At 41.2% G+C, this 11,529-nt stretch overlaps 1 protein-coding gene across 3 annotated transcripts; it reads right to left on the reverse strand.

The window, feature by feature from the left end:
- Positions 1–6,862: 6,862 nt before the first annotated feature.
- LOC147893527 (ubiquitin-conjugating enzyme E2-23 kDa-like) lies at positions 6,863–9,559 on the reverse strand. 3 transcript variants are annotated; one of them, XM_087385771.1, is made up of 7 exons: positions 9,341–9,559; positions 9,138–9,217; positions 8,375–8,489; positions 7,991–8,043; positions 7,724–7,852; positions 7,472–7,632; positions 6,864–7,342 (listed from the first exon to the last, which is right to left on the reverse strand). In XM_087385771.1, exons 1-6 carry the CDS (start codon positions 9,382–9,384, stop codon positions 7,502–7,504), a joined length of 552 nt encoding a protein of 183 aa, XP_087241897.1. In that variant the 5' UTR covers positions 9,385–9,559; the 3' UTR covers positions 6,864–7,342; positions 7,472–7,501. The 3 variants fall into 3 exon arrangements, with proteins under 3 accessions (XP_087241895.1, XP_087241897.1, XP_087241896.1); XM_087385770.1 differs by having other exon boundaries at positions 6,865–7,348; positions 9,341–9,558; XM_087385769.1 differs by having other exon boundaries at positions 6,863–7,632.
- Positions 9,560–11,529: the final 1,970 nt, after the last annotated feature.

Here is an 11,529-nt window from a genome sequence, read left to right on the forward strand (position 1 = left end):
CACGACACAAATCGTTGCCAACGAGACGAGCAACTATAACAATCACCCCAAATTGCACCCACAAATCAAAGGCTAATAGTAAGCAATCACAACAAATTCTGTGCCATGCCACAAACAAAAAATCTGCTCTAGTGAACGACGTCGCCACCAAATCTACATACAACCACCAATCAGCAGCCACCACCAGACTTCACATAGCCCGATGACATTGTTGCCCACTTTGATATCATGTTAGAGCAAAAGCAACCGTCTGTTGCAGGATCTCAATCCTATCCAATAGATACACCAATAGATACACTATAGCCTCTAGAGTCTCCCAAGAGGGATACTTTAAGGGTCTTTAGATCGAGGATCAATCATCTGATTACACATTTGTATATGGGACTATTATCCCCTTATATTCACGTGTCATATAGCACTCAAGGGTCCATTTCAAATTACAATCAATTACCATGCCACACGAGGGGATTGTCACATGATCCCACAATTTAATTTTATTTCTAACCACTAGTTTTAAAATCTAAGTAACGTTAGCTCACTTGATAGAATGAGTCCTTCAAGAGTTTACATGTGGAAGGGTTTGGGAAGATTCGATAGTCAATGAAGTGGAGGGGTTAGTATCCTTAGCTTTCTTTAGGAACCAAGTCTGCCAAGGAGTGGAGTAGAGGGGTTAGGTTTCTTATCTCTCTTGATGGTCTGAGCTCATCAAGAATCAATGATGTGAGGGTTTGGGAAAATTCCAGAGTCAAGAGGCAATTTAAAGTATCCATATCCTTCTATTAACTGAGTTACTATGTCAGTGAAGTTGCCTAGTTTGGATATGAAAACTATAATCTCTCTGTTCATCAATATGGTATAAACTTATGATTAGTAGCATGTAAACATTCTAAAATGACTCCTACTGTAGCTTGGCAAAGTCAATCTATGAAGAATTCACAAGATGGGTAGCACACGGCTCATGAAGTGATTGAGAGAATTGTTAAACTTCCTCCACCCCACCTTCATGAACTTAGCCTGTCAAGACTATATGCTCTAAGCAAGAAGCCTCATTTTTCTAAACAAGTCAAGAGTTAATGTAGGAGATAGGTGGCTTATTAAGAGGAATCCAGCAATGGTATCCACTCCACCTTGATAGAATTCTATCCAGGGTGCTTAAACCCTCATCCTAGTCCATATGGATACATAAGCTCAATTCATAAAGGTCTTGCAAGATCTCATTCATAACATTTGGTATGCAAGCCCCACTCATCTACTAGGAAGACATAAATATTCAAAATCTTGCATATTATAGGTTTTTCGATTTCATAAAGGGTTGAAGAAATGGACTAACACAATGAGAGCAACCTTGAACTCCCTTCATTACATGTTCACACACTTGGTTGTTAAGTGTAGATACATAGTATGAGAGAAATCCTTGCGCTTAACCCATTTCATCTTAATCAACCTACCCCATGAAGAATCTGAATGGTAGACAAGTAGCACAAGCATGAATGCACTTCCCTTACACCTTGACAAACCAAATCCATCAAGTAATATTGGCCTTAAAAAACTTTCATTTTGAGGCACTCTAATTTCATGACAAATTCATAAAGTAGCTTAAGATAATGCAAACAATCCTTGAGCTTACTTTGATAAATCATGACAAAATTTGTTCATAAAAGTTCATGATCTAAGTGAGCATTATGATAAGAATGCATATGTGATCCTTGACTACTTGACCATTAAGTAAATAGAGAAAATGACAAGAATTCCTTAAGCTTAATCCATTTCATCTCACAAACCTAGACTTTCAAGGTCCATGTGCAATGAGTGATGGTTGCCACATGGTCAATATAATAACATTACATATGCACAATGCATATTGTCTGAAAACATGCATGTTTTATAGATACATTAAGTAATTATACTATCATGGAGCACATAGACAATATTACAAAATTCCTTGAGTTTAATTCATTCTCTTTTGGCTAACCTCACCACAAATAAAAATTAACCAAAACTCATCCCACACAACTACTATCCTCAAAAGCTTGCAAACAGCCATGACAAACATGTGAACAAAGTAAACATAAAAATGGCAAACTAATCAAAATGGAAAAATATATCTTATGGAAAAAAGGGTTTTGGCCTATCTCATGGGATAAGAGACCATTGAACTAGAATTGACTTTGAAGCATAACTTTTATGTGGAACAATAAGTGAATAAGTGACCTAGTAAACTTGTAAGCAAGACAATTCAATTTTGAAAATCTCAATTAATGTTCATTGCAATGAGGATTTGACAAAACAACAAATGTGCTCAAATTCCTTGATTTGTTCTTTTACTTAGATTAGAGAACTACAATCTCTCTCTCTCTCTCTCTCTCTCATTTGTGTGCATACGAGTGTGTGTGAAAAGAGCGACGAGAAAAAGGGGAAGGGGGGGGGGGGAGGGCACTCCTCTACTTACTGATTTAGTGACTCCATGACAAAAAAATGACTAGCGACATTCTTATATAGAGCATATCCAATCTTACAAATTAATTTTTATTAACAAAGGAAAGAAAAATCGATGAGAGGAAGAGATGCAATGAGAACTCAAAGGAGACATGAATAAAAGCCACAAGTGAGAGTGAGTGTGTGTGTGTGTGTGATGGTGTGTGTGTGTGTGTGTGTGTGGATTATGACATTCTTTTGTGTGTGTGGATACACGCGGTGTAGCTGTGCGGTCTGTGAGCGCTTGGAGAGAGAGGTGATCAGGTCGTGAGAGCCCCGTACAGCTCCCCCTTCTGCCCGTACACCTGTACGGCTGTCGTACAAGTGCCGTACGTCAGTACAGACAACCCGTACAACCAGACTGCTCCCCCTGCATAACCTGCATGATCTCGCTCCAACCCTGCGTGTGTGTGCGTCGATACCGCTTTTCTTTTCCGAAGCTTTTTTCTGTGCATCCGTACACTTCTGCCACCCTCCGTACATTTCGGTTCGTTTGCCCTCCGTCAGCATCTCCGTTTCTCGCTAGCAACCCTGCACAATCTTCATCCATACATCTGTACGGCCGCCGTATGGCATCCATACGTCTGTACGTTTCCGTACAAGCCCAGCCTTCCCGTACAATCAGACTAGTTTTGGGGTTTCCCTCCGGTGTCTTCCCTAGCTGTGTCTTCTTCCAAATCCCACCTATCCCTTTGCTCTCTCCTTACCAGTTATACACTTCCTCTTCTCTCTTGTGGGCTTCCTCTGATATTCCTTTGGGACTTCGTTGGTATAGTGTCGCTCCCCAACAAAATGGGGATTTCACATGCAAAATGTGGATTGACTATGCCTTTGTGCATTCAGACCATGCACCACTATGGCTGCGGTTATCTTTTCATAAGATGCCAGATGATAGATTGCCACAAAGGCCACATCTAATCATAAACAATAGTTATTTGCAACATGCTGAATTCAAGGCAATGGTTACTAAAGCAGCTCATTGTCTTTCCTCTAGCAGCCATCTTCATGCTGATGATGCCTAGGATTCTTTTATTTCTAAAATCCAAATGGTGATTAGAGCTTATGGCAAGTCTTACATGAAGACTCTGAGGGAAACCATTGCTCAGGCCAAGTCTACTTGTCAAGACCTCACTGAACTCAGTCATCATCGTTCGTTGTCCATGCATGAGCAAACCACACTATGTCAGGCCAGACATTGTCTTAAACTAAATGATCACAGGAAACTGGCAAAATGGGAGACTAGAGCAAGACAAAGAGCCTTCACAGATAAAGGTTGCTCTTCCAAAGAATTTTTCAAGAGTTTACATTAGAGGAGAATGAAAACAGAAATTTGCAGAGTGCTTATGCCCGATGGATCATGGACTACTTCACGGTCACAGCTTGCCTCTGTTTGTGTGCATCACTTCTCTCAGCAATTTGGCTCTGCAGCTCCTCCCTCGCAACAGGTTTTGCTTGCACGAAATTTACTGTTGCAAAATGTTTCTCCAATCATTTCCCCTACTCAAGCTTTGGAATTGGAGGAACCCTTTACCGAGAGGGAACTGTCAGATGCGATCAAATCATGTGGCAGATGGAAATCCCCCGGATGGGATGGTTTAACAGTCGAGTTTTTTCTAGCATACTGGCCTATTTTGAAGCATCCATTACTATATATGGTGAATGTTGCGTGGCAAAATCAGAAAATGCCAGACACATGGAAGAGAGGTCTTGTTAAACTCCTTCCTAAAAAACAAATTTGTGAGTCTTTGGCAGACTGGAGACCTATCACTCTTATGCCCGTAATTTACAAAGTCACTACCAAAATGATTGTTGATCGGCTAAAGGGGTTTTTACATGATGGGTTGCATCCTGCGCAATATGGCTTTGTCCCGCGTAGGCATATCACAGATAACATTGCTAATGCCTACATTGGAATTGAATATGCCAAATACACACAGCAGGATGTTTTGTTATTGCAAGTTGATATTGCTAAAGCTTTTGATACATTTTAGTGGGATTTCATTTCATTGACTATGCAGGCTTTGGGTTTTGGCACAAAAATGCAGCAACTCATCAATTGGCTATATCAAGATAGTGAAGCTGCCTGCATACTTTCACGAGATATTTCTCCATCCTGGACTCTTACTTGCTCTGTCAGACAAGGATGTCCACTGAGTGCTTTACTTTTTGCCGTAGCCACTCATCCACTGCTTCAATATCTGGATCACCTCTTGGACACTGACCAGCTGCACGGTTTGGAGATTCTTGGCAGTCGCAGCATGATTGCTCAGGCATATGCTGATGATTCATTCTTTACTCCAAAAAATACTCGAGCTGATCTGTCCATGATTATGCATGCTCTTTCTACATATGGATTGGCTGCTGGCCTTCGGGTAAATTTTCAAAAATCAAAATTACTGCCTTTACATGCACAGGAATGGCACAACCTTCTGTGGCCTGGGGAAATTGTCCCCGCTTCTCAATTCATTCGACATCTTGGTTATCCTCTAGGCTAGGGACTCACCCGTTCACAACAAACTGATTAGGTGCTAGTAAAGTTAAGGGCAAAACTTGAATATTGGAAGCTTGCAACTTGGCCATTACATGTTCATCTGCGAATTACACAATCCATTTTGATAGCATACATACAATTTTATCTGCCTCTCACTATGTTCACTAAGGCAGATCTGGTTTCATTTATGTCAGCTATCATGGAAATTTTCTGGCGTTCCAAACATGGCAAGAAAAGTCTCAAATTACTCTCCATGCATCGTCTCTGTTCTCCAAAGATGCACGGGGGTCTGAACATTCTCAATATTCAAATGCATTTACTTGCTCACAGAGGGAAAATGATGATGCAGTTTATACAAGGAGATCAGCCTTGGGCTTTCATGATCCGCTCTCTCTTATTACATCTTCATACATCTGCTTTTGGGAATTGGCAGCCTACTCAGTGGGATTTTTTATTTGGCTCTATCTAAGGCAAGATCAGACGATGCCTTTTGTTTCTTCTCTGCTTCCTGATTGGAAACACATTCTATCCCACTTGGAATGGCAAGGCATGGACTCTCTCAGGCAACTCTTTGAGGGTAGAGAATCTCTTTTGGTCTAAAGTATTCCACCCACCTTCGGCCATACAAGAACCCCGACATTCTTATTTTCTCTCCTTCAAAGGCATTTCATCTGTGGCGGATGTACTTCAGGATGATGGCACAATTCTATCTTTTTCTTTGGCTGCTCGTAAATATGGCTTGGGAGCTCATTATCGTCCTTTATGGCATAAAATTTCAGCAATGCTCCAACCGTACTTGCCGGTACCTCATTTGGAAATTCAGCATCGGCTTGAGAATTGGATTTTACGCTCTCCTTCCTCATATGCCCGTCCTTTGAAGCTCTCACATATCACAGTGTCATCACTGTATAAAGTGTTATTACCTCCACCTTGGATTTCCAACAGAGCAAATACTGTTTGGCATATGGATCGTCCAATGAAGTGGCGGAGAAAAAGGATGCATCTCCTTTGGCATTACAAAGTCCCTCTTCGACAACAGCTTTTCCTATGGCGAGTTCTCCTTGGCATTTTTCCATCTGGACAGTTACTCGCACACAGACATATTGCTTCAACTGTTTGTCACAGATGCCCGCACTCTACTGAATCAGTGTTTCACCTCTTTTGGTCCTGTCCAAATACTTCTGATCTCATTGCTCTCATCAGACAAAGGCTTCGACAGCGATTTCCTACTGTTACTTTTGACAGATTTTTCTGGTTGTTTGGCTTTCATCCACAGAGACAGGGTTTTGATTTATTTTTTGTATGGGTGCGATATTAGACCCTATGGACTTTATGGATGGATAGAAATCATAGAGTCTTTGGTGATCCACAATTTTCATCCTTTCTTTTTTTCAAACGATCTCTGCAACAATCATTCTACGATTGTTTTCAGACTCGTTTGATTGATCAGAATGTGTATACAGCTTATACTGAGATCTTTAGTTGAGTAGTAGCTACTTCCTTTTTTGAAGTAACTATGAATGTAATTATTCTACAGAAATAAAAGATTTCTTCCCACAAAAAAAAAGTGTGTGTGTAACATGAATAAAAGCCACAAGTGAGAGTGAGAGAGAGTGTGTGTGTGTGTAAACTATGTATATGTGTATACATGTCTATGTATATGTATATGTGTATATGTATATACATATCCATACACGTGTGTGTGTGTGTGTGTGTGTGTGTGTTCTTATAGTTGCTAAACTTATATATGAGAGCACACTTCCATCCATATATTTGCTAAACTTCATAAATTAAAGCACGCTTCCATTCTCTCAGTCTGAAGAAACAATTGCCCGGTGCCATACTTTGAAGAAAACAACGCTCAAAAACCCATAATCTTGATAAAGGAGGTCGTGTTCTACTCATATTTTGTATGCTTCAAAGAATAGACTCATATGCATAGCATGTGAGTGAACTGAATTCCCCATCATGGTTGTTTCTATAGTTACCATCACATGCAGCTTTGACACATGACAGTTCACTGAAAAGCTTCGAACTATAAATTCTATTCGTACATAGCATGAAATGAATGCTATGACGGCCATACTTACATCCTCACCATGGAAAGTGGTGCATTTTAAACGCAACTTTCTTATTTGTACATTTTTACAGCCCCCAACATAGTAAACTCCTATCCAAAGCAAGAGGTCTCAACCATAACAAAGCCTCACCATAGAGAGCAGACCTAATCAAATGCAGTCCGTACTATCTCATGGGAGTACAGCTTTTGTAAATGAGAAATCATCCCTAGCTCACAACCTCAAACCTCCACCAAAAAGGAACCTGGTTGGGTTAACTCTCCAATAACATTTAACTATCAAAAGCCTGGGCTGATTCCTAAAACTAGGACCATGAACAGACCAAACATGTCAGCCTGTGTTAGACAAAAGACCACTCACACAGCTTGAACCACATGACTTTGTCGTGCATAGTGTAATTTTATGTTATTTTAACATCCTTACTTACACTGTCTGCGCAGTAAGTTGTCCAGAGGTGTCAAGGATCTGCATGACCTGCCAATTCTTCTTCACTCGAAATATATTCATCTTCACTAACTTCCTCATCACTACTGCCCCCTCCAGGCCTATCTCCCATGTCCTCGGCCTTGGCATATGTTTCGCAATAATCTGGTTATCATCCATTTACAACAGACTATTGGTTGGCATTACAATGGTTTAGTGGTGATTGCCAACCATGATTGAGAATAAAAAATGGTACCTTTCACTTTCTTTTCATACTGTTCCCGATCTCTCATCATTAGTGCTGCTGCCTCTCCGTTTAATGGGTCAGTTGGATTAGGGTACAGGAGCAATTGGGGAAGGAACACTTCAAACACATTCACAAGATCTGCAGAACAAATAACAGCGCTCTTAATCAGTCTTTAATCTTCCTTCCATTCTCTTGTTTTGTGTGCATGTTGGGTCAGTGTTCTCAAGTAGGAATTCGTGCAAGTACTGAAATGGACAAGTCAAATATGCATCATACCAAACATTGGACTCCAAGTCTGATTGATGACATCTAAGCAAACAGAACCTGACCTGCATAAATCACAACAGTGTCAAAGCAGAACTAAAGGAAACTGTCATTCAAAGTTCATGTGCTACATGTTGCCACTTTGTGCACCGCACACAAGACCAAACAACCTGCCTAGAACCTCTTGCATGCATGCGTGTGTCTATGCCTCCACCTCGTGTGCTGTGTAACTAGGTTCATTCATGAACATATATTTGCAAACAGTGTGCACGCATGAGAAGGTGCATTGCCTGCTAGTGCATATGCATCTGTGTGCATTTTCCAAGAGAGTGGTCTTGTGTGCAAAAAGCATGCGGAGGACATCTGAAAGGAAAGCAATCGCCTGGAAAGGCATACATCTCATCTACATTGGGGTGGTAGATTTTGTTCACAAAACCAATAGAAGGAGACTTGTAAGGATAGGCGTCTGGTAGCTCCACACGTACTTTCCAAACGCCATTTTGATATGGACCTGAATAATTAACAGCCGAAGCAGTTAAAATATGCCTTTTACAACGAAGCAAAGTTGTAAGCATGTACGAGAAGAACCACAGGATGATAGCATTCTGGTACGCCTCCTGCTCACGAAGTATGAAACCAATCACCAAAGTTAAGCGGATCCTAGAGTACTCGGGCCTTCCCTTTTCTTCAGCACAGCAGCAGATATACACACTGATTGGTCCAAAACACACAAAAGTATGGGCAGGTTTTAATCGTCCAGCTTTCCAATATAGCAAGAAATTTCTTCGTAGATGTTACAAGTGCAAGCACCTTTTCGTAAGCCAAACGCCTTAAATTCACCGCCGCCCACACATTAACAAGTTACATAACTCAGACAAAAAAACTTCGCATGATGGCAATGGGGTCACGTGTGTAGAGAATTCAGAGACATATAAAGAAGCGAAGTCTCCCTCTGTTTACATTCAAATGCCTTTGCATTGAAAGAGGCATTTACAATGCAATGGCACTCTCTCCTCCGGTTGTTCATCAGAGTTGAGAAAACTGACGCTTCAAACGTCTAACCCCAGTTCAGGAAAACCATCAAAGATGCCACAAATGGCAATGCTAGAAAGCACTCCAATTCGAACACTAACTGCTTCAAAAAAACAATAGAACATACTCTCCGTAGGCCCACGAAATTCGACGAAGAATTCGCTAATTCCATCGTTCACCATTTCTACTTTGTAGTCGCTCATCATCCTACGAGAAGGAACAGGCCTTAGTATGAAAGACAGAAACTTGAGCGACCCAAACAAGGCAACAAGAAGGGAAGGCCGTCATGACAGAAAAGTGAAAGAGATGAAGAAGAGTGAAGGAAATCACAGCTTCATAACGTCCATGTCGCGTCGTTTGCTTGGAGAGGACATTGTGAGGGGGGGAGTACGTACAAGGATCTGCCCTGAGGAGCCCGGTTGTGGCAAAACTAGCAGGGCAGAGGCATGATAGGAAGTGGGCGATTGGGTGAGTGGTTGAGAATGAAGATGGGTGGCTTAAAGTTTGATGAATTTGGCCGAAACGCCCATCCCCGAAGAGAGAGAAGAGTCGCGTGACCCATCCTAACGAGAGGAGAGAGAAGACGGGGAATTTTCTTTCATTTTTGGGCCGTAGAAAATATATTATATTAACAAGCTACTCGTTATTCTTTCATTTTTGGGCCCAAGAAAAGATATTATATTAACAAGCCAGTACAAGTACTCTCGTGCACTTCCCTTAGAGGGATGAGTTGATTTGGGAAGAGAGGGGGAAAGAGAGAGAGAGAGAGAGAAAGGGAAAGAGGGAGGAGTTGATTTGAGGGATGAGTTGATTTGGGAAGAGAGGGAGAGAGAGAGAGAGAGAGAGAGAGAAAGAGGGAGGAGTTGATTTGAGAAGAGGAGAGAGAGAGAGAGAGAGAGAGAGAGAGATCACTCGAATAGAAAGGAGTATCCATATTGGATGAGTCTGGAAACATGGCCTAAAATAATTGGAGGAACACTTTTTAAAAAAAGTGTAAGGAGAGCACTGCTTGCAGAAGAGCAGTGCTAATAAAGAACAAGAGAGTAGAGTGCTTAGAGAGCTTCCCCAAGTCGCCTTATGGCTCTCGAGAAGCACCACTAGCAGGCTCAAAGCTGAGGCCCCATGATGAGACGATGTTGGCTCAACTGTGAGCTTTGGTAATCAAACATCAGCCCAGCTTGAGCTGAAATCAAGATTCCAGCCCAACATTCAAATGATGGATTGGGATTCTGTAGTGCATTTTTTCTTGCTAAAATTGAAAATTTTGGGTTGGGACTTAAGGATACCTTTAATTTTAATGGGACGTAATATACATGTTTTATTTGAAAAATTTTAAGATACAATCCTGGTTGTGTGTATTGTGCACTTGGGGGCCTTAGTAACTTAGGTTCAATGGAGATGGGATGGGAAAGGGATGGTTTAACGTTTGATGAATCCATCCTAGAGAAAGGAGAGAGAAGGCAGGGACAATTGGGGATGGCCTTGGTTTTATCAACGTGCACGCTTGGAGGCTACACCATTGCAAGCTTCAGCATTGAGTTTTGTGCACTTGTGGACTTGGGGAGCCTTACTTACATTCAATGGACATGGGATGGGAAAGCAGTGGCTTAAAGTGTGATGAATTTGGCCAAAAACACCAAACGCCCCATGCATAAAGAGAGAGGAGAGTCACTTGATCCATCCTAGAGAGAGAGAGAAGGCAAGGAAAATTGGGGATGGCCTTGGTTTCATCCACATGCACACTTGGAGACTACACCATTCCAAGCTTAGCATTGAGTTGTGTACACTTGTGCGCTTGCCAGTAGTGCACACAGAAACCAGTTTGTAATGTGTCTTTTTCTACTGAAATTGAGAAATTCGGGTTGAGATTTGAGGTTGCCTTTAATTTTAAGGGACAAAATATACATGTTTCATTTTGAAAATCCTAGTATTTATATAAATTTTGGGAAATTTGAAGACCCGGTCTCAATTAAAGCTTGAGGATTGCCCTTAATATTAAGGGCTTAAATTTCTTTTTCTTTTTAGCATGACTGGGGGGCCTTACTAACTTAGCTTAATAAATTCATTCACTAGGGGAAGAGTAATACTAAATTGAATTTTGATTTAATCTTCAAAGGGGGACATATTGGAGAAACTAAGTGAAAGTCACTTGACCATTGACTAGTGTTAGCCTTTAGAACCTCCAATCGTTATGCTTATATCAACCCAAGAAATGCCTCTAATTCACACTCATGCAAATGACACGTACAAAGTTGGCACTTGTGGTGGTACTATACAATGCAAAAGCTTGGAAGGAAAATTTGATGACCATGGCACTCAAGACATTTATTGGTCAAGTTAGCGGCCATGGAAGGATGGCTTGGTGCTATTAAATGAGTATTTCTTGACCCATAGGTCACCCAAATTCAAAAGAGTTCAAAGATGTCTTAATTTGTGGAGAAGGGAGGAGGGGAGGGGAGTGAAGGAAAGGGAAGGGGGGTTGAAAGAGGAGAGTGAATAATGAGGACTTCCCTCTATTT

The sequence above is a fragment of the Dipteris shenzhenensis genome, chromosome 15 (genome assembly GCF_047967505.1).
Source record: "Dipteris shenzhenensis isolate YYH24624 ecotype China chromosome 15, Dip_SZ_1.0, whole genome shotgun sequence".
Taxonomy (NCBI): Eukaryota; Viridiplantae; Streptophyta; class Polypodiopsida; order Gleicheniales; family Dipteridaceae; genus Dipteris; species Dipteris shenzhenensis.